Below are 20,304 nucleotides of genomic sequence, written 5' to 3'. Positions count from 1 at the left end.
TTCGTATCAACGCAACTTCGTTCCTCCGAAAATGTCCCGCTGCATTTCTTTCCCTCACACCCTCCCAGTCACGCAGTCTCCGACTTCGGGACAATTCTTCAGATTCCATCACTCTTGAAGATTAACTCCACGCCAATCCACCGATCGACGCCAACTCGCCTCGCCAAAGACGTCAGGTTGCATTTGCCCACCCCCCTTCTTCGTCCACCTTCTTACCTTGGGGCTCATGTGGGCAGATGGGCAGGAAACAAGCCGCCAGTATCGGTACCTCTGCCTCTAGCCTCTCCCTCTCATGCCATGATTCCATCTGATACTGGTCCATCGCCTATTCATCGCCCATCATCCATGGACCATCACCCATCGAGTTTCGACCCCCTCCCTCCCTACCCGACCCCGTGAACCACGGTACCACCCCCTCATCCCGTTTCCTCCCACTTGCAGTCGTCGGGTGCGGTGTGGCGCGTCCCTCGGCCACGCAGGGTGCCGGGCCGAGCAACTCTTTTTTACATGCGAACAAGGGCATGGCTACGATTCTGTCATATACAATACAAAGCCAAGCCAAGCCATACACCATCGCACAATCATCCAGGTACAGACAACTCTCCTTTCTTCAGATTGACTTGCAGATTTGCCTCGTCTTGGCCTTTCTCGGCACTCTGTCTCCTGGGCGCTTCTTCTTGTCCTGGCGCTTCCAGAACATCCAACGTCTAAGTCTATGACACTCATTGAGTCGTTACACAGGATCCTCCAAGCCTCCAAAAAGGTAATATCTGATATTCCTGCTGACATCGCAGGCTCCTTGAGCATACTGCGTCCAGCCAGCCAACACAGCCACACAAAAAAAAATATGCTTATTGGAAAGAAGGGTACCCTTGAGCACGCCACTCTTCGAAAGTCAATCCCTTGGCCGCAGACGGCATCTTCACCATCAGAGGCACTTCAACGTCCTTATCCTTGCCCACCAGCCCTCCGCGGTGCACGATTTTGTCTTGGAGCACTTCAAAACCTAGGCGTTTGTAGAGGCCGAAACCTTCTTCAGACGACTCGAGGTAGACGGGAAGTCCTGCCAGCTCGGCCATGTCGAGGCCCCATTTGGTCAAAAGGGCACCTACGCCTTTTCTTTGGTGTTCAGGCTTCACTGCAATAATATGACAGTCTATTCCCGGGGAAGACGCAAAAGCGTGTGTCATCAGCAACTGGGGCTCACATGGTCTGTCTCGAGAAGCCTGAAAGAAAAAAAAGGCGCGAACCGGGACGGGAGGGAGGGAGGGATCGGGAAAATGAGGACGCGTTAATTCACGACGGGTCCCACTTACAAACGTATTTTCGGCTGGCCCACAGCTTTTCTTTGGCTGCGCTGAACGGGTTGATTAACTCATCGGCGCGAGCTCTCTGCTCGCCTTGGAGCCAAACGGCGCCAGGACTCCTGTACTCGTCTGGTGTGCGCTCCTTCAGGAAGGCGTCCCAAAGGGCCATGCCGACGACCTCGCCAGTGTCGACATCCACGCACTTGATGGTGTACTGGGTGTTGGTCTTGTGCCAGTACTCGACAGTGTGTTTCGTGTGACCCTCACGGAAAGCCTCGTCAATCCCCGTCGGAAACAGGATGTCGAGGATTACCGACCCCTTGAAGGCCGCAAAATAGGCGTCGTACACCTGGGGGATGTCGGGGATTAAAGCGGGTAGAACGGTGAGGCCCATGGCGTCTGAATGAAAGCCGGGAGAGGGCACAGCAAAAAGGCAAGAATTGGCGAGAGTTTCCTTTCGAGTAGCGGTCCGACTTGACTGAATCCGCGGTAGTCTCTCTGTCTGTCTGTCTGTCTGGCTGGCTGGCTGGCTGGCTGGCTCGTACCGTCTCTGGTTGTCTTGCGATCCTGGGTCTCTTTGCGTCTGTCCACGCCTGTCCACGTCTGTGAAGCTGTTCCGAAGTGGGATGGATGGCGTCCTATGGTTCGTTCGCAACAAGGAAAGTGCGTTCTTTTTGTTAATTGTGCGTCAACGGCAACGAAGGCCAAACAAATCAAGATCAAACGATAGGTCGGGAACTTCGGTTCAGGCAACGCAGCAGGACGGAACTTTTTTGCCGGACCACCACAGTGCGTTGGTGGTATGAGTATTTAGGCTGGGGACTCGTCTGAAGACTTTTCCCTCACGGAACTGGAGCAGCTCCGAGCAGGTCGGTCCCGACGACCGGTAGAATCCTCAAGGAGATAGAGAGTGACAGGACTCGCAATGCCACGCACTGTACTCGCACAAAATACAACGGGGGGTTGACGCGGCAGTTCTCGATTAATCCCTGAAGGGGATCGTAAGGAAATGCCGCAACCGTTGGGACTTGGGGAGCAGTCCGCCGTCAGCGGCACCGTAGCGGGAAAACCCCAAGAAGGGAAACAAGCAGCGTTGCCCTTCATGGATAATGGGCTTGATGAGCGCTGACTGGATGACGCAGAGCCGTTATACCCATCTTTAGGAAACCCTTTTGCCCGTTAACCCCATGTGTGTGTGGCAGTGTGCGCCTACCTATCTTAGCCAAGGACCCGATTCCTCTCACATTTCACAGTAGTATTGTGTAAAAAGGGCCCAGTTTCCTCCTATACTATACTAAGTACAGTAGCAAGTGCTACCTTACCTTGGAGCTGGGGTTCGGCTCTCCCCCTCCCCTCCACATGTGAGGCGGGACACCTTCACTTGTCAAGAAAAGGTCACGACATTGCATGATCCATTAATCTGTTCGTCACATCCTGGGAGGACTGGGAGTGGCCGATGGGCGCGTTAAAGTTATCAGATCCGCGTCCTCGAGCCGGCGCTTTCCCTCGTTGCGTGTGTCACCGTCCGGCGAGACAGCCACCCCCCTCCAACCCTTGTTGCCAGTTATTGGACAGCTTTGAGTGACTTGACCATGAAAAAGATGGCAGATAATAATTGAAGAGTCTGGAAATTGGAGGGAAAAAATCTGCTGCAGAAATGAGGGACGCCGATGTCCTCCCGGCGCTCGCCTCCGGCCCACAAGCGGGACACGCCCCCTTGGCGCTCCTAATCAGATCCGTCTTTTGGCCCCACAGTCCCCGGTCAGGGACCGGTCTTGTACCTTTGTACTTTGCACCCTCCCAGCTCCCCAAGCTCCTGCTCCGTTCCTCTTTTTTGCAAGGTTGCATCGGAGGGATCCACGACATCATCACACGCCCCTCCCCTCCCCGTCCCATCATCCCCCTTGCCTCTCTTTTTTCCCTCCTTCACTCCTCCCGAGTATTGTACCTTTTTCTCCTCCCGTCCAGAACCACGAGAACGTATGATGAGATGGCGCCTTAGCTCAAGGGGACCCGTCATGAAACTCTTGCCTCATTGGTGCTGCGAGGGGTGTGCTCAACTCGTTCGCATCTGACGTCCCTCTCTCTCACTCTCCATCGCCTAAAGTTCCATAATGCTAACTTTGTGGTACAGTCGCAATAGCTCTGCATGCAGCATACCTATACTAGGGTTCCTTTGGTGGTTCCTAGGTTGTTTAGTCAGGCCCATTCGTTCGCGCCGAAGTCGAAAATGGGCGGAATACACGACCAGTAACCGTACCAGATACTCCGTTCTCACACACACATACGGGCACAAAGTCACACATTACACAACCCATTTCTGCTATACCCACCCGGACGGCTCCATGGATTAGGCACGTTGCGCCGTTGTGGCTCGCATCTGCCCTTCCCATCAATGGACATCGCAAGAAACTGACTGGTGTGTCTGGTGGTTCCCGGGGCAAAAAAAAACATGCACGCCCTTTCCTCTTTCACAGGCTTTTTTTATTTTTTTTACCCTCCTCCGCTTGCTCTCCGCAGCGGCAGCGCGCCAATCCATGATCCAGCTCGGTCTGCGAGGAGACGTAGCTCGGCTGCAGCGCCGCCGCAAGGTACATACCGCAGTACCCAGCCATGGGGTTCGTCGATCTAATCAAGAAGTCGGGAAGGCATGTATGTTTCTCGGGTAGTGTTCATGCAAGGATACCTGCCTGACAACCTGCAGAGTCGCACACATAAGAGCCTCTCGCGGTTACTGGCGTATACAAGACTCCTCCGAGTCTTGGTGCATGTTGCGTACGCTGCGTATGTGTGAGTGAAAGGGTAGCTCTCCACCCTTGGACCGGTTGATCGTCCTCGTCAGACAAAAATCCAAACATCTTTCTTCAACAAGTCCCTTACAAGACGACATTTTGCAAGAAAAGGAAGCCATCGTTGTCCAAAGGCTTGTGAAATGCTGCGGGTTCAACCTCGAATTACTTCATAACGCTCGTTAACTTACCCCTCCATACCTCCTCTTCCTTACCACCACTTACTCTCTTCGATACCCCCCTCTCCCCCTCCGGAAGTAAACAAAAACCAAACGCACGATGCATTTGCGGGACAGCGAAGGCGGCGGAACCGCCTACCAAGAAACAGGCCTCGCTGACGGCGCAACAAACGGCTTGACCAACGGCAACAGCACCGTGAACCCCTCTTCAACGAGGACCGTTGTCGTGACATCGCGGGCCGAGTCCACTACCGCCACCGCCGGTGTAAGCGACTTTAGACACGAGCTCCTCCTCGCATGGCTGCTCGTCCTCCACCGCAACAATGACGACGGCCTGAGCAAGGTGAACTGGGGATTCAGAACGCGGGACGGCCAGGAACCGTCGTCGGCGACACACAACAGCCTGAGCCTGAGCGAGGCGCCGTTCAAGAACAGCGACTCGATAGCAGAGGCCTTGCAGGTCATCAAGGAGCTCGGCGAGAGCGGTCTCGATAGTGAAACGCAGACCATCCCGGTGATATACTTTAACAATGGAGCGCCCAAATCTCAGGGCAACTCTGAGAAGGCGCCTTCCAAGAGATCACAAGACGTACGTAGACGACCTTTCCGTAACTCTGTTCTCTCTTATACAAATGTCCAGTTCAACAATGCTGACCCCCGGAACTCCAGTGGACGTACCAGATCGAGGCGACGCTCAACGAGAACCAGTTGGTGGTCAAGGCCCAATGGGACCGCGCCGTCCTCTCCTACCGCCATGCCATCTTCCAGCTCGACTCCTTCATCGAGATCCTCACCACCATCCTCGAGAAGCCCTACCGCCAGGTCTCGGACACCATCGGTCCCACGGCAAAGGACCTTGAGCAGCTCTGGACATGGAACGCCGAGCTGCCTGAGAACATGCAAAAGTGCATGCAGGACATCATCTCCGAGGTCGCGGCCAAGGGGCCCGAAAGGCCGGCCGTCGAGTCCTGGGACGGCAACTTGTCCTACGGCGACGTCGACCGCCTCTCCACCCGCCTCGCGCGCCACCTCGTCGCCCGCGGCGTCACCGTCGGCTCCACGGTGCCAATGTGCTTTGAAAAGTCCCGCTGGACCACCGTCGCCCTCCTGGCCGTCATGAAGGCCGGCGCCGCCTTCGCCCTCACAGACCCTTCCCAGCCCGAGGCCCGTCTCCGCACCATCGTCGAGCAGACCGGCGCCACCGTCATCGTCACTTCCCAGAACCAGAGCGACCTCGGCCGGCGCATCGCGCCCGAGCAGACTCTCGTCGTCGCCTCGGACGACACCCTCAACAATGATACCCTCGAGCTCGCCGCCGAGCTTCCCGTCGTCCCGCCCTCGTCCCCGCTCTACATCCAGTTCACCTCCGGCAGCACGGGCAAGCCAAAGGGCGTCATGATCTCCCACGAAAACTTCACCAGCGGCGCCGTGCCCCGCGGCTGGGAGGTCGGCTACCGCGCCCACTCGCGCTGCTTCGACTTTGCCTCGTACGCCTTTGACGTCAGCATTGACTGCATGCTATGCACGCTCGCCGCCGGCGGCTGTCTCTGCATCGCCTCCGACGAGGACCGCATGAACGACCTCAGCGGCGCCATCCGCAACTCAAAGTGCAACATGGCGCATATGACCCCCTCCGTCGCCCGCGTCCTTGATGCGGACGTCATTCCTTCCCTCGAGGTCCTCGGTCTCGGAGGTGAAGCCGTTTCTGCTGGCGATGCCTCGACGTGGAGCAAGACCACGAGCGTCATCATCGCCTACGGACCCTCAGAGTGCACCGTCGGCTGCACAATCAACGGCAACGTCAGCAGCACCTCCACCAACATCGGCAAGGGCACCGGCGGCCTCACATGGATCGTCGACCCAGACGACCACGAGCGCCTGATGCCCGTCGGCGCCGTCGGCGAGCTCCTCATCGAGGGCCCCGTCGTCGGCATGGGCTACCTCAACGACAAGGCCAAGACGGACGAGGTCTTCATCGAGGACCCGGCCTGGCTGCTCGCCGGCGGCGGTCCCGCCCGCGGCAGACACGGACGCCTGTACAAGACGGGCGACCTGGTCCGCTACGACCCGGACGGCACGGGCTCCATCGCCTTTGTCGGCCGCAAGGACCAGCAGGTCAAGCTCCGCGGTCAGCGCATCGAGCTGGCCGAGGTCGAGCACCACCTCCGGGGCAAGATGCCCTCGGGCGTCAAGATCGTCGCGGAAGTCATCAAACCCGCCGGTAGCGAGCCGACTCTCGTCGCCTTCGTCGTCGAACAGAACCCCGTTGACGGTCCCGCGGACGCCGAGGCCGGGGACGTCACTACCTTCTCTCCCGAGTTCAGCCAGGCCATCGCCGAGATCGACATTGCCCTCGGCGCAGAGATCCCCCGCTACATGGTCCCCTCGGCCTACATCCCCCTCCGCAAGATGCCCTCCCTGGTCTCAGGCAAGATCGACCGCAAGCGCCTGCGCGAGCTCGGAGGCTCCATGTCGCGCGAACAAGTCGCCCGCTTGCGCGTTGCACCCACCGAGAAATCGGACCCCGAGACGGAGATGGAGAAGACGCTGCAACAGGTGTGGATCAAGATCTTGGGCGGCGAGACCGCCATCGGTCTGCACGACAGCTTCTTCGCCCTCGGCGGTGACTCCCTCCGCGCGATGAAGCTCGTCGCCGCCGCTAGGGAGGACGGCATCGCCCTGACGGTCGCCACCATCTTCAACTTCCCCACGCTCAAGGCCATGGCCGAGAACGCGACCAAGGTGTCCAAGGAAGACGAGGCCGCCGTCGCGCCCTTCTCCCTCCTCGAGGAAGGATGGACCCCCGAGGAGGCCCGCGCCGAGTCCGCCAAGCTCTGTGACATCGACGAGTCCGCCATTGAGGACATTTACCCCTGCACGCCCCTTCAGGAGGGTCTCATGGCTCTGTCGGCCAAGGTCACCTCGGCCTACGTCGCTCAGAGAGTCGTCGACCTCGCGGACGCGGCAACGGCAGACAAGCTCCGCAACGCCTTCGACGTCGCCGCCGCAGATTGCGCCATCCTCCGCACGAGAGTCGTCCAGGTACCCGGCCGCGGCCTCGCCCAGGTCGTCGTCAAGGAAGACATTGCCTGGCACATTGGCGACGACCTCCAGGGCTACCTCGTCAAGGACCGCGAGGAAGGAATGGATCTCGGCAGACCCCTCGTCCGCTACGCCCTCGTCACGGACAATGCGTCGGGCAAGGTGCAGTTCGTGCTGACGATGCACCACGCCCTGTATGACGGCTGGTGCATGCCTCTCATCGTCGACAAGGTCAACAAGGCCTTTGACGGAGAAAGAGCCCAGCGCCCTGCCGAGTTCAAGGACTTCATCAAGTACCTCGGCAGCATGGACCGAGGCGCCGCCGAGACGTACTGGCGCGAACAGCTCCAGGGCGCCGCTGCCACCACCCAGTTCCCCCCGCTGCCGTACGAGGGCTACCAGACGCAGGCCGATTCTCTCTTGGAAGTCTACGTGCCCCTGAGCGGCAGACCTGCGTCCAACACCACCGTCGCTACCGTGATCCGCGGTGCCTGGGCCTATGTGGCATCCCACTATGCCTCCTCCAACGACGTCGTCTTTGGCGAGACTCTCACCGGTCGTAACGCGCCCATCAGAGGTTCCGACGAAATCGAGGGCCCCATGATCACGACCGTCCCCTTCCGCACCCAGGTGAACGCCGACACGCTCGTCATCGACTACCTCCAAGAAATCCAGGACCAGACCATCCAACAGATCCCCTACGAGCACACCGGTTTGCAGCACATTCGTCGTCTCAGCCCGGATGCCCTCGAGGCCTGCGAGCTGAGGACCGGTCTCGTCCTGCACCCGAGCGCCGACGACTTTGACCAGGAAGAGTTCAACAAGTACCCCGCCAACCGTCTGGTGCCCGCCGGCGACGCGGAGGCCGCGGAGGAAGCCCTCAAGTTCAACACCTACGCCCTCATGCTAGTCTGCTCGACGGACCCCAAGGGCTTCTTGGTGATGGCCTCGTTCGACTCAAAGACTGTTCAGAAGCCCCTCATGGAGAAGGCACTCGCCCAGTTCTCTCAGGTGGCGCAGAAGCTTTGCCAGCTTACCGATACGCCACTTGGCGACGTCGCGTACCTGACTGAGGAGGACAAGACCGAGGTGGCTCGCTTGAGCACCGAGAGCGCCAAGAGCGTTCAGCAGGAGTACCCGGAGGCCGAGGCGGTTTACATCGTCCACCCGACCGACTCTGCGCTTCTGGCCCCTCTTGGAGTTGTTGGTGAACTGGTCGTTGTCAGCAAGTCCGACTTGTCTCTCTCCACGCTAGAGAACCCCTCGTGGGCTGAGAACAAGGACGCTGGCAAGTTCTACAAGACGGAGCGCCTCGCCAAGTTCAACGCGGATGGATCTGTTGAGATCGCCGGCAAGACGAGCGATCTGGTCCAAAAGGCCAGCACTGCCGCCAAGGCGCCTACTAAGCGCATCTCTGCCACGTCCGCCAAGCAGCGTCGTCTGCGAACTCTCTGGAGCCGTGTACTCAGGCTCCCCGAGAGTGACATTGGACTCAACGACAGCTTCTTCCGTCTTGGTGGAGATTCCATCGGTGCTATGAAGCTCGTCTCCGAGGCCCGCTTGGCTGGCCTCACACTTACCGTCAACCAGGTCTTCACGAAGAGGACGCTGTACGACATGGCCAGCGTCCTGCAGGACTCTGAACCCACGTCAGACTCCCAAGAGGCCTTGAAGGCTCTCGTTCCCTTTGAGCTGGTCGAGAACCTTGGCGATGCCCCGGCAGAAACTCTCCGCCCCCTGTTGGCTGACCCGACATGGAAGATTGTCGACGCCTTCCCCGCAAGACCGTTGCAGGAGGTCGCCGTCAAGGGCACGATTGAGATCCCTCGCTTCTCTGCCCGTTACGAGGCCATGTACTTTGAGAGCGACGTCGACCGCCCCCGTCTCTTCCAGAGCTGTCAAGAGCTCGTCTCTCTTAACGAGGTGCTGCGATCAGTCTTTGTCAAGCACAACGGCGCTTGCTTGAGCGTCATCCTTGAAGACGTCAAGACCCCCGTCGTAGAGTACGAGATCGACAGCGACGTCGAGACCTTTGTCAAGGACCTCTGCAACCTCGACGTCCAGACCCGGATGCCGCTTGGCTCCATCTTTGTCAAGTGGTTCTTCGTCCACAGCAGCAACGGCCAGTCCGCCCTGGTGTTCCGCGTCTCGCATGCCCAGTACGACGAGATCTGCTTGCCCATCATGCTGCACCAGCTGTCGGCCCTGCACGAGGGCAAGCCCGTTCCCAAGGCTCTCCCCTTTTCCTCCTTCGTCGGCCACGTTGTCAAGTCCAACATCCCCCAGAGCGTCGACTACTGGAATGAGCTTCTGCAAGGATCCTCCGTCAATGTCTTGAAGCCTGATACTCCGGTGACGGAGAGACAGCACTACGCCATCGACAGGACCTTTGACATCTCAACCCGCTCCAAGGACGTTACCATCGCCACCCTCCCCACCGCAGCCTGGGCCCTGACCCTCGCCCGCCTGCAGAGCACGCGCGACGTCACCTTTGGCGAAGTCGTCAGCGGCCGCAACATCGACTTCCCCAACGCCGACATGGTCGTCGGCCCCTGCTGGCAATACGTCCCCGTGCGCGTCAAGTTCGAGGACGACTGGACGGTCCTCGACCTCCTCAACCTCGTGCAGAACCAGCACATTGCCAGCTCGGCGCACGAGGGCATCGGTCTGCCCGAGATTGCCAAGCTGTGCACCGATTGGCCCGCCTCGGTGGACTGGTTTGACACGGTGGTGCACCAGGACGTCGAGCACGTCGAGAGCCTTGGGTTCGAGACGGCGAGCAGTCGCATGGAGACGATTTACCCGCAGCAGGAGCCGCTTCGCGAGTGGAAGATCCAGGCGTTCCCCCAGGGTGATAAGTTGACGATTGAAATTGTCACGTTTGAGTCGTGGAAGGGCCATGCTGCGGAGTTGCTTGATAAGATTGAGGAGACGTTCAAGATTCTGCTTGGGAACCCCAGGTCGCTTTTGTTTGAGCAGCAGTAAGAGGTGGATTTGTACATATTGTACTAAAGGACTGCATAGAGGCGAAGTTTTGAGTGTGTTTTACATTTTTTGTTTATCTTCTGATATCATTTTTTGTTGTTCGAGATTCTCTGATTGGATGAAGGGGCTTTTACTTGGTTTGGAAAATGCTATGAACGATTTCATGTTGTTGTTACTCATTGGAGTTTGGTTGTTTGAATACACATCATACCATAACTTGCGAACTCTCCCTCGCTGCTTCTCTGGTTCGCCTGACTTCCTTGTGTATTGCGGTTGCCTACTTGAGGCAAACCCAGCCCAACCTGCATATGGCCGCTTCCAGCAGCCTCACTTTCCTTATCTCACAGAAAATGGGTGTCGGTTTCCGTCTCCCATACAAATAGGGTGGAAGGTGGCTTGCTCCTCCAACCTATCACAGTTGTTTCTTCTTCTCGTCACCCTTCTGCTGAGGTCTTCCCGTTAAAGCAGCGGGAGGCATGTTGGGAGGCTCTTCTGAGAGTGAGATAAGCTTGCCTCTGTCCCCGTCCCCCTCTCCTCCTCGACCAACATTCATCCGCACCTCTTTTGCGACTCTACTCCAGAGCACAGCTCCCATCACAGCCTGATTTTCCATCGCCGCTTCAACGCACCCATGCAATCGACCAAGCTCACCATGTCTGACGACGAGAAGTGGACCAGCGACTTCACTAAGTTCCTTGCCGAACTCGACACCGAGAACTATGCCGCCGACATGAGCTTTAAGGATCTCCTTGATCCTACTGGCTACTACGACTCCGGCCACGTCGACGATGGCGCTCTTGGCGCTGCGAACCCCCTGGATCCGTGAGACTTTTTTTTTTAGCACTTGCTAACAAAAAGGGTGTCAGTCCACTTGTTCAGCAGTCTCAGTCTCCTGGCATGCAGTCTCAGTCCCCTGGCAATGATTGGTCGTAAGCTCCCCCGCCCCTTTCTATATGCCTTCCCTCCAAATAACACAGTCTTAGTGCAGATAGCATAATGCATCATTGCAGTCAAGGTGGCGGCAATGAGTTGACATCATCATTGGCCAGCGCTTCATTCCAAGTTGATTCAGGGTCCTTGGAAGTAGCTTCTACTGCTTCAGCCGACCAGACTGCGGCAGACGCGGACGTGACTTGTGCGCAGTGCGGCGGCAAATTTGATAAGAGTAAATGGGACCTTATATGGCATGCTAAGGACACTCAGCATAAGGCATATATGTGCTCACTCCAAGGCTGTGGTAAAGGTTTCATAGCGAGAGGAGAGCGTGACGCTCATCAACGCCGACCTCATCTTGAGGGCCACGAGCGCGTTGAAACGGGGCATCCATTCGCTTGTGTGGAGTGTTCGAAGCACTTCAAAAACAAGTCCAAACTACAGGAGCACGCCAACGAAGCACAGCATAACCCCTTTTCTTGTTCATGTGGCAAGAATTTCGCTCGACTTGATGTCCTCAACCGGCATTTTGACTCCATGGGGACCGACATGCCGAAATACCCTTGTCTGTTCTGCAAAAGCCACCGGGACGAAATTGGTTTCCGAAGAAGAGATCACCTTCTGCAGCATGTGCGCGGCTACCACAAGTTCGAAGCTGAGGGGAAATTCGAAGACATCTTGCCTTCCCGTCGAGGCAAATACCAGACACCTCCGGTTTGCCACTTTGCGGATTGCTTGCATCACCGGGATGGCAACTTCAAACCCCTCAGTCGCGAAGAACAGGACCGTTCCAAGCCATTCGCGTCACAGTGGGAGTACACTAAACACATGAAGAACGCCCACAACTTCACACACTTCCCATGCACAGTCAGAGACTGTACTAAGACTGGTGCCAAGGGTTATGCGAGAGAGAAAGATCTCATCAACCATAGAAAGAAGGATCACCCTGACGCGGGAACATACGTTCCAGCAACACGAGACATCAGGATAACTTGCTCGTATTGCGGTCTGAAAGTCCCACAAAACAGCGCACGTTTGCACGGGTGTTTTTTAGTATTTTCTTGATTTCTAGAAGGGAATCCTTCTCGCGCACTCTTTAGTTTGATCTCCGGCTAGAGTGAGACAGCTCGTGGATACGGTCGTATAGGCCTGAATCTAGCGGTTGGCAGGGTTTAAAGCACTGGAATTCCACGGCCAGTGAGGGTGCTTCATCATAATTTTGCTCCTAGTTATATCCACAGTGTTTCTCGATTTGAAAGTTTTCTCTCGCATATTACCACATGGTGATTTCTCATAGCAGGAGACACGTGGAAACGTCTTCTATGGCTGTGTTGTTGCAACTCTTCTCCCCAAGCTGCAGATTCCCCTTTCCTGTTTACATCAGGAATCCTGCTCTAAGTCAAGTATGAAATCCGGTAGGATCCCTATTGATTGCGCCCATTCTGTGTTCTCAAACTGGCAACTTTCAGACAATCACGGCATTCCCTGCATCCTATGAACCAAGTACGCCAGATGGGTATTGTAATCGAACATTGGTGGAAACCCCGTCGCCTTTCAATGAACTGAAGCGGCTCCCGGCATCATTAGGATACATCCATGTCCTGAACTCCAGAGTCGATCGCCTCTAGCACCCTCTCAGCATACCGCCGCCCCGCGGGACTGAGCATCATCGGATCATGATGAAAACCGTCCCTCTCCCAGGGTAACGTCCGCGGCGCCGGGTCCGCGGGGTGTAAATCCCCAACACGCTGCGGCATACCCTTATACCGCTTGCCGTGGTCGTCAACCCAAGTGAGCAACTCCGTCCGAGGATCCCGCGTCGGGGCATTGTAAAAGTCAATGGGCGACTCCCAATCCGGATCACCCAGAATCAGCCGCGCAATATCAGTACGGTCCTCCAGCAACAGAACCAGACGCGGCGTAGCGAGCTGCTCATACCATCCCTCACCCAGATAATTCACAATCCCCGCAATCTCACGGTCGCCGATCCCCTCGATCCACCACAGATTCTGCGTCGCCTTCATGAACATGAGATAATGAGACAGAATAACGAGCGCGCGGGGCCTCTTTTCCCTACCGAGCTCCACGAAGCCCTTGGGTATAAAAGTGAACCACGTCACGACGCGTAGTGTCATGATGGGCCCGAACCCGTTGACGAGCTCGGCGTAGAGGGAGCCGAGGTACTTTAGCGTGTCGTAGTACGTCGAGATGTCGTCGTAGTCCGGGTCGCCAGGCTGAATTGAGGAGACCATGAAGAGCAGGTTATTGGGGATGTGCTTGGCGGCCTCGTCGAGGTTGATGGGCGGGCGCATGAAGAGCTCCGCCAGCCCCGAATCCCAGAGGGTCTGCGGCGTGGCCATGTCGATCATGAGGCCTATGCCGCGCCAGACGACCATCCAGTCAATGATGTAGAGGTCCTTTGTGCCCTCTTCGCGGAACATTTGCGAGGAGAGGGCGGTGAGAAGCAAGGATGTCGCGATGAGTGCGGGAAAGGTCTCCGGTTTGCCTTCCTCGATGGCCTTGCGGTAGCCTTCGAAGGCGCGGGCGCGGTAGCGGAGGGCGCGGGAGGGGGCGATGTCCTGCTTTAGGTGCTGGAGCTGGAGGGCGGATGTGCCGAGGAGGCAGTCCATGAGGAAGGGGCTCTCGAAGGCGTGACCTGGGATCTTGACTTTGAGGATGTCGTCGATGCGCTTCACGCGCCCGGCTTGCGTGGCGAAGGATGTGAAGGTGTTTGTGGTGTAGAACCAGAGGAGCTTCATGTCAATGACATCCCTGTCGCCGGCGGGGATGTAGAGCGGTTCTCTGATGACGAGGGCATTGGCGTCGTCGTCGCCGCCGCCGGCGCCGCCGGCTACGTAGTTGTGGTTGTGGTGGTGCGGCGGCGTGTGAGACCGCGAGCGGGCCGGGGAGAAGGGCCCGGCGGAGGAGCCAGATGGCGATCCCGGGGAGTGGGACGGTCCGGGGTAGACGCAATTGGCCTTGCGGAGCACGCAGTTACGACACGTCGGACGAGTCTCATCGCACTTCACCTTGCGGGTCTTGCAGTTCTTGCATCCCGTCCGGGACTTCTTGTGAGGCCGTTTTGAGTGGTATGGCTTATCCTCGATGTGATTTGATGAGCCTCCTCCTGCGGTGGTAGCGGCGGCGTCCGCTGAGTCTGACTGTCCGGAGGATGAGAGGATGGTCATCGTGTGTGTGTGTGTGTGTCTGTCCTTCACGGGGCCCCCCAAGGCCAAACCCGACTCTCTCGTCTCAATGGTGAACCTGGACCAAGTGGCTGCCCTTCAGTCTCACAGGCGTCAGGATTCAGGATGGGAGGAAGGATGACTACGGGGATGAAGTGAGATGGGGTGAGGTCTTTGGGGTGAGATGAATGATGAGTGTGGGGAGAGGGAGAGAAAGAGAGGCTTTCTCGGTAGTGGCAATGAGGTGGAAAGGTACGTCGTTCGAAATTGTCAAGTGTGTGAAGTTCGGGACGCTAGGAAGAAGGCGTTGAACGAGTGGTGATGCTCGGACCTCTACTTTTTTAGGGATGATGTCCAACGGCCGGACGGGGGAAGTAGAGATGTCGTCGGGGTTGAAACAGAGTTCCGTGGGCGGGTGACGCTGCTGACGGAATGAGACGCCTAGTTATCGGATGAAGCCTTAAAACACAGTCCCCCCTTCGCACTGATTAGTCGGCCCGCTAGCTTCAAGTTTGTCTCTTTTTGCCCCCAGGGGTTAAGGTGGTTGGTTCCATTGGTTCAAATATGCAAATGCCGGCTCAAGTTGTGTCGGGTTAAGTGTGTGTGAGGCCTCACGAACAAACGGAGTCTGATGCTGCTGCCTTCCCTAGGAGGCTGGTGGTTATTACTTTAGTTATCAAAGCCACAATGGAGAGATCATCGACCCCACAACGAGCTGACGAGCTCTCTCTGACTCTCATCTGACGGGTGACTAGCGCTTTTCCCCGTTGGGCGGCACGAATCCTTCGAAGGTGTGGCATGCCCGTTTTAATGAGATGGGTTAATAGAAGCCAGAGAAGCTTGCCTCAAGTGCCTTTGGAAAGAAACGAACGCGCCGCAACAGTACATGGTGTTCCATGCCGTTGACGTAAGGTTTGGGCCACGAAGCATGTGCAGCAGCAGCAGCAAGGAAAAAGGGACGGATAAGAGGCTTGCGCAAGCCTTCTTAGCACCCGGCAACACACACAAGTTTGTTCATTCCATGGGTAGAAATGTACGGTACTGTGTATCCGCAGAAGCACTGCGCCTCCCGCAGTACCCTTCTCCCTGCTGTCAACCCTCCGTGGGTTGCCCTTTTGGGCGTTGGGGTGGGTTTGGATACGGGCATGTTTGTTTGATCTTTGGGGAACGTGGACATTTGACACTTGGCGCACAGTTGGTCGAGAGAAGTAGGAGGGGGCGGGCAGACGGGAGAGAGACGCAGAGAGAGAGAGGAAGGAGGTGAGACCAAGAGGTTCCTGTGAGGCCGCACTGCCGCAGGCGGGCTAAAACTGAGTGTGGTCAAGACTCAAAGATTGGAGCTGCGCCCGGCACAGGGCGCCTGGGTCCCAACGCACGCGGGCCCTTTTGGCCCCTGCGCCCGCCGTGTGAGGGGCCCGAGATGGGCCGATGCTCCGGTCACATGACTTCGCGTCTCAGCGGCTTCCAGGTCCTTTCCTCTTGGAGTATCCGTAGTACCTTGCGCACGCGACACGGCGGTCTTAGTTTCCGGCCCGTATCCCCGGTTTTCTTCTCCGGGAGACGCAACGTTCTTTTCAGAGTTGACAGTTGCGAAAAGGCTCAGAGACATTGCACCAATTGACATGGCATCTCTATTCCAGCTCCCTGAGGAGCTTCTCCTATCCTCCTTGTTCGAGCGTTTCCCCTGCCGCGAACGTCAGATCCGTTCCTTAGCTACTCTTCTCCATGTAAGTCGCCAAGTCTTTAGTTGAGTCCTGCGGAAAACCAGACACTGATCCTCAACACCTCAGCCCGCCGCCGCACCCTGCCGGAACCTCATCGTCTACGGCACCGAAGCCACCGGAAAGTCAGCCATCGTCGAGTCACTCCTGCAGAAACTCTCCAAGCCCCCCGACGAAGAACCCGACGAAGAACCCGACGAAGAACCCAAAACCACTCTCAGCTTCGCCATTGTCAACTCCATACAATGTATTACGGGCCGACATCTATTCGAGCGGACAATCGCTGCCGTTGTGGAAGCGATACAATGGGAAGCTCCACCCAAGAAGTGCGAGACGTTGGCCCAGTTGATGGTTGAGCTGTGCAAGATGCTAAAGTACACGCAACGACCCGACGGCTGGCGCCTCGTGCTCGTCTTTGACGCAATTGACCAGCAGAGGGACGCTCCTGCGACTCTCCTCCCAGCATTAGCGCGGCTATCCGAAGTGGTGAGTGATCATATATAACCCCGTCCACGCTCAACTCAACCATGGTATAACTAACACTTCACCGTCCATTAGATACCATGTCTAACCTGCGTCTTCATCGTCACCGCCCCCTCCCCATCCAGCCTCCGCACATCCTTTGTCTTACACATCCAATTCCCAAACTACACCAAGCAGGAATTCATTAAAATCATCTCGGCCTCGCCCCCGGCCCCGACCCCGACCACGACGCAAGAAGACACAAACTTCCTCTGGACTCGCTTCGTCGGCGCCGTCTGCGACGCCCTCACCACCTCGGCATCCCGCACCTTACCCTCGTGCCGCCACAGCTGCGACGCCCTCTGGCCGCGCTTCACGGCGCCCATACTGGCCCGCACTCACGGTCCGCGCGAGTTCTCCAAGCTCCTCATCGCCTCGCGCGTGCATTTCCAGGACGAGAGCTTGCTGAACCCGAGTATCGTCTCCATCAAGCTCGGCAATCCATCTTCTTCTTCTACGACGACGCCGACGACGAAGACGAATGGTCATACGCCAGCCGGCACGCCCTCCAAGCACGGCACACCCTCCTCAAAGCACGGCACGGCCGGCCAGACGGCCCTGAGCACCGCCACCGCCGAACTCACAACACTCCTCCCGACAACTACCCGCCTGCTGTTGCTGGCCGCCTACCTAGCCTCGCACAATGCGCCCCGCCACGACCTAACCCTCTTCTCAACATACCACCACGGCCGCCGCAAACGCCGCGGCGGGGGCTTCGTGGCGCCCAAGCGTGGTCGACCGAGCAAACACAAGAAAATCTCGCGCAAGCTGCTCGGCGCGCACGCGTTCGTGCTGGAGCGCATGCTCGCCATCTTCGCCGCCGTACGGAGCGAGTGGGCTGCCGCCGACGTGGGTGGGTTTGGTACCGTCGGCGGCAGCGTGGTGGATGGAGATGTGGGCATGGCCATCTCGACGCTTGCGAGTTTGCGGTTGCTGATGAAGGTTGGGACGGCTGGCGATCCGATGGATCGGGGCGGGAAGTGGAGGATTAATGTCGGGTGGGATATTATTCGGGGCGTGGGGCGAAGTGTAGGTATTGAGGTGGAGGAATGGCTCATCGACTAAAGTTGGGTATTCAGCGTTACGTATGATTTGATGTTGAGACGGTGGATGATATGTCTTATAACTAGGCAAAGTGACAACAAGAAAGGGTCACAAAGGTGCTGCCGAATTTCATGAAACGCTGTGGAAATTCAGTTATAACTGCATCAAGAATGACATTCAAACGCCGGAGCCTTCTTTGATTTCCGGTGTCTAGGTATCTCGCTGACCTTGCTTAATGCCTCGCCCAGATCCCCAGATTACATCTAAAACCAAGGCAAGCTTACAAGAACATGTGTGTGCGTGTTTTTCATCCATACATTGCCGTCAACCCAGGCAGGCGCCTATCATGATAGTACATTGACATTGAACTCCTTGCGACCTAATTGGCTAAAAAGACATGTTTTTACATCTCCTATCTCTCATCTTACGTCTTGGCCCCCCTACCGGTCCCCGAACCGCCAGGTATCTTCCTGTTTAGTACCCCGCGTGAGCCAGGCGGCGTTACTCGCGCCGCGGGCTCTACCGTTACTAGGCCCGTCCGACTTCTTGGCATCTTCGCCGTGAGGCGAGTGCCCATTGCTAAACGACTGGAAGGCTCCAGCAGAGACCATGGGGCTCTCAAAAACGGGCGCATTCTGGCTGGCGTTCAAGGCGTCCTTTGTGTTCAGGGGCAGCAGGGGCTCCTCCTTGATCTCCATCATTTTCGCCTTGCGGTCCGCCTTGTCCCGGTCGTGGGTCCGGTCGTAGAGGTAGAGACCGACAAAGGTCAGGAGGATGCCGGCTCCTTGGAGAGGGGTGGTTTGGTTCCGGAACCAGATGATTGCAATGACGATGACGAACACGCGCTTGATGAGACTGGCGACGGAGTACGTCACTGGCGAGACGAGCGACAAGAGGACGAAGGCGAGGATGTTTTGTCCAAAGTGGAATGTGCCGTTGAAGATGAACTCGATGGTGAGGCGGCCGTGGTCAAAGGAGCCCGCCTTTTCGTTGAGGTCGACTGCGCCGTCGTGGAGGACGTCGCCGATGATGCCGGTGCCTTCGCTCCAGAACCAGATTGGGACAGTCAAGATGAAGGCCATGCCGGAGGAGTAGCAGAGCAAGTTGAGCTTGTCGAGCTTTTGCGACCGCGCTGACTGGCCTTCGGCCTCGGCCTTGGCGGCTTCGTTGAAGAGACGCTTCGAGAAGATGTTCTGCGTCACGAAGATGATGGTGGCGAGGAGGGCGTATAAGATGCCCAGGAGCTCGCCTTTGTAGCTGTTGTGCTTGCCGGAGCAGGCGAGCATGACTCCGAGAGTCAGAGGGACCAATGACAGGTAGGTGTTGACGGAGTACCGGATGTTGAAGATCAAGCGGTAGGCCAGGACTGTGAAGAGGGGAGAGAGACCCTTGATGGTGTGGACCAGCGAGACAGGGATCTTGGAGGTCGCAGTCGAGCTCAGCAAGTGGCCAAAGATCTGGAATGCGGCCAGGGGCATGGTCGTCGAGATGACATCGCGGGAAGGGTAGCGGATGCCATGCTTGAGGGCTGGTATCGTCGTCTTGAGACTCGGAAAGATATTGGCGAGCCAGGCGAAGAGGATGCAGTAGGTCGCCACGAAGGCGAATTGGATGAGGGTCAGAGTCGCAGGCTTGTCGAAGGCCGTGAGAATGGATTTCGAGGACGTGTTCGTAAGGGCGGACGAAGTGTACCAGAGAACACAGAGCGCCTGTGTGCGAGCTGTTAGCGCCAGCAAGCAAAAAGGGTGCAGAAGCATTCAAAGCAAGACTCACAATCAACCTTGGAGAGACAGGGGCCTTGAGCGCATCAGCTATCTCGTGAGCATTCTGGCCGACGCTTCCGCCTCTTGTCCGTATGCTGTGAATGGCGTCACCCAGACTTTTCTGCCTCCCATGGCCATACCGCGTCGGCACTTGCTGCTGTCCCGGCGCACCCCATCTGACGCTGCGACCCTGCAGACTCTCCTTTCTGGGTTGCCAGCGGTCGCCGCCTACGGGCGCTCCTGGCAGGGCATAGCCGTTCGTCTTTGCCGGGCTCGGCGCCCTCGAACCGTTGGTGAGGTGGGAATCGATGTGGTCGGGGAACTTCTCCATGCCGCCGTTGCCGTTAGCAGAGAGGGAATCGCTATCGCCGTACGGTCTTGGTGAGTACTGCGACCGATTGACCGAGGAGGTTTGTGTTGTAGAACCAGAACTTGTGGAGTGAGGCATGACGCGAGCACTGGGGGAAATTTGGCGGGGACAAAAGTTCTTGGTATCAAGACAAGGTATCCCGTAATCCGTAGCTGATAATGCTGGCAAGGGTGTGGTGTGCGATTCTCGTAAATTAGTACCTCTAGGTATCCGTAGGCCTGGCCCCTACTGGAGATATCTCTTGTAACGGAGAAAACGAATGACAGATGCGGCAATCATGCGCGAAGAGGAGAAAAAAAACTTTAGACTTGCTTAAGGTCGAGCATTGTCTCTGGCTTTGTGTAAAGTCGATTTCAGATGGCGACGCTCTGATGATGGGAGGCCAGGCGTTCTCTCTTTCGCATGGAAAAAAAAAAAAAAGTCTCGACGCCAGGGCGAGATTTACACGTACCTACATACAAAAG

At 57.1% G+C, this 20,304-nt stretch overlaps 6 protein-coding genes across 6 annotated transcripts; 2 read left to right on the top strand and 4 right to left on the bottom strand.

The window, feature by feature from the left end:
- Positions 1 to 225: 225 nt before the first annotated feature.
- BDP81DRAFT_177133 (uncharacterized protein) lies at positions 226 to 712 on the bottom strand. Its single transcript, XM_060582227.1, has one exon. It carries the CDS (start codon positions 572 to 574, stop codon positions 326 to 328), a length of 249 nt encoding a protein of 82 aa, XP_060448041.1. The 5' UTR covers positions 575 to 712; the 3' UTR covers positions 226 to 325.
- Positions 713 to 851: 139 nt separating this feature from the next.
- Positions 852 to 1,701, bottom strand: BDP81DRAFT_458910 (acyl-CoA N-acyltransferase; the record flags this gene model as incomplete). Its single annotated transcript, XM_060593476.1, has 2 exons — positions 852 to 1,156; positions 1,317 to 1,701. The coding sequence occupies 2 exons, from the start codon at positions 1,699 to 1,701 to the stop codon at positions 852 to 854; spliced, it is 690 nt and encodes a 229-aa protein (XP_060448040.1).
- A 2,674-nt stretch (positions 1,702 to 4,375) lies between these two features.
- Positions 4,376 to 10,302, top strand: BDP81DRAFT_313964 (non-ribosomal peptide synthetase; the record flags this gene model as incomplete). The annotated part of the gene is made up of 2 exons (XM_060583948.1): positions 4,376 to 4,864; positions 4,945 to 10,302. 2 exons carry the CDS (start codon positions 4,376 to 4,378, stop codon positions 10,300 to 10,302), a joined length of 5,847 nt encoding a protein of 1,948 aa, XP_060448039.1.
- A 2,516-nt stretch (positions 10,303 to 12,818) lies between these two features.
- Positions 12,819 to 14,423, bottom strand: BDP81DRAFT_458908 (uncharacterized protein; the record flags this gene model as incomplete). Its single annotated transcript, XM_060593475.1, has 1 exon — positions 12,819 to 14,423. The coding sequence occupies one exon, from the start codon at positions 14,421 to 14,423 to the stop codon at positions 12,819 to 12,821; it is 1,605 nt and encodes a 534-aa protein (XP_060448038.1).
- A 1,515-nt stretch (positions 14,424 to 15,938) lies between these two features.
- On the top strand, positions 15,939 to 17,728 carry BDP81DRAFT_479400 (origin recognition complex subunit Orc5; the record flags this gene model as incomplete). Its single annotated transcript, XM_060594888.1, has 3 exons — positions 15,939 to 16,147; positions 16,211 to 16,627; positions 16,700 to 17,728. The coding sequence occupies exons 1-3, from the start codon at positions 16,043 to 16,045 to the stop codon at positions 17,726 to 17,728; spliced, it is 1,551 nt and encodes a 516-aa protein (XP_060448037.1). The 5' UTR covers positions 15,939 to 16,042.
- Positions 17,729 to 17,934: 206 nt separating this feature from the next.
- Positions 17,935 to 20,012, bottom strand: BDP81DRAFT_177075 (triose-phosphate transporter). Its single transcript, XM_060582226.1, has 2 exons — positions 19,481 to 20,012; positions 17,935 to 19,416 (listed from the first exon to the last, which is right to left on the bottom strand). The coding sequence occupies exons 1-2, from the start codon at positions 19,916 to 19,918 to the stop codon at positions 18,148 to 18,150; spliced, it is 1,707 nt and encodes a 568-aa protein (XP_060448036.1). The 5' UTR covers positions 19,919 to 20,012; the 3' UTR covers positions 17,935 to 18,147.
- Positions 20,013 to 20,304: the final 292 nt, after the last annotated feature.

This window comes from Colletotrichum phormii (assembly GCF_030913505.1).
Source record: "Colletotrichum phormii strain CBS 102054 chromosome Unknown BDP81scaffold_5, whole genome shotgun sequence".
In the NCBI taxonomy this organism is placed as follows: domain Eukaryota; kingdom Fungi; phylum Ascomycota; class Sordariomycetes; order Glomerellales; family Glomerellaceae; genus Colletotrichum; species Colletotrichum phormii.
The sequence above is the reverse complement of the archived record's forward strand: the minus strand, read 5'-3'. Positions and strand labels throughout refer to the sequence as shown.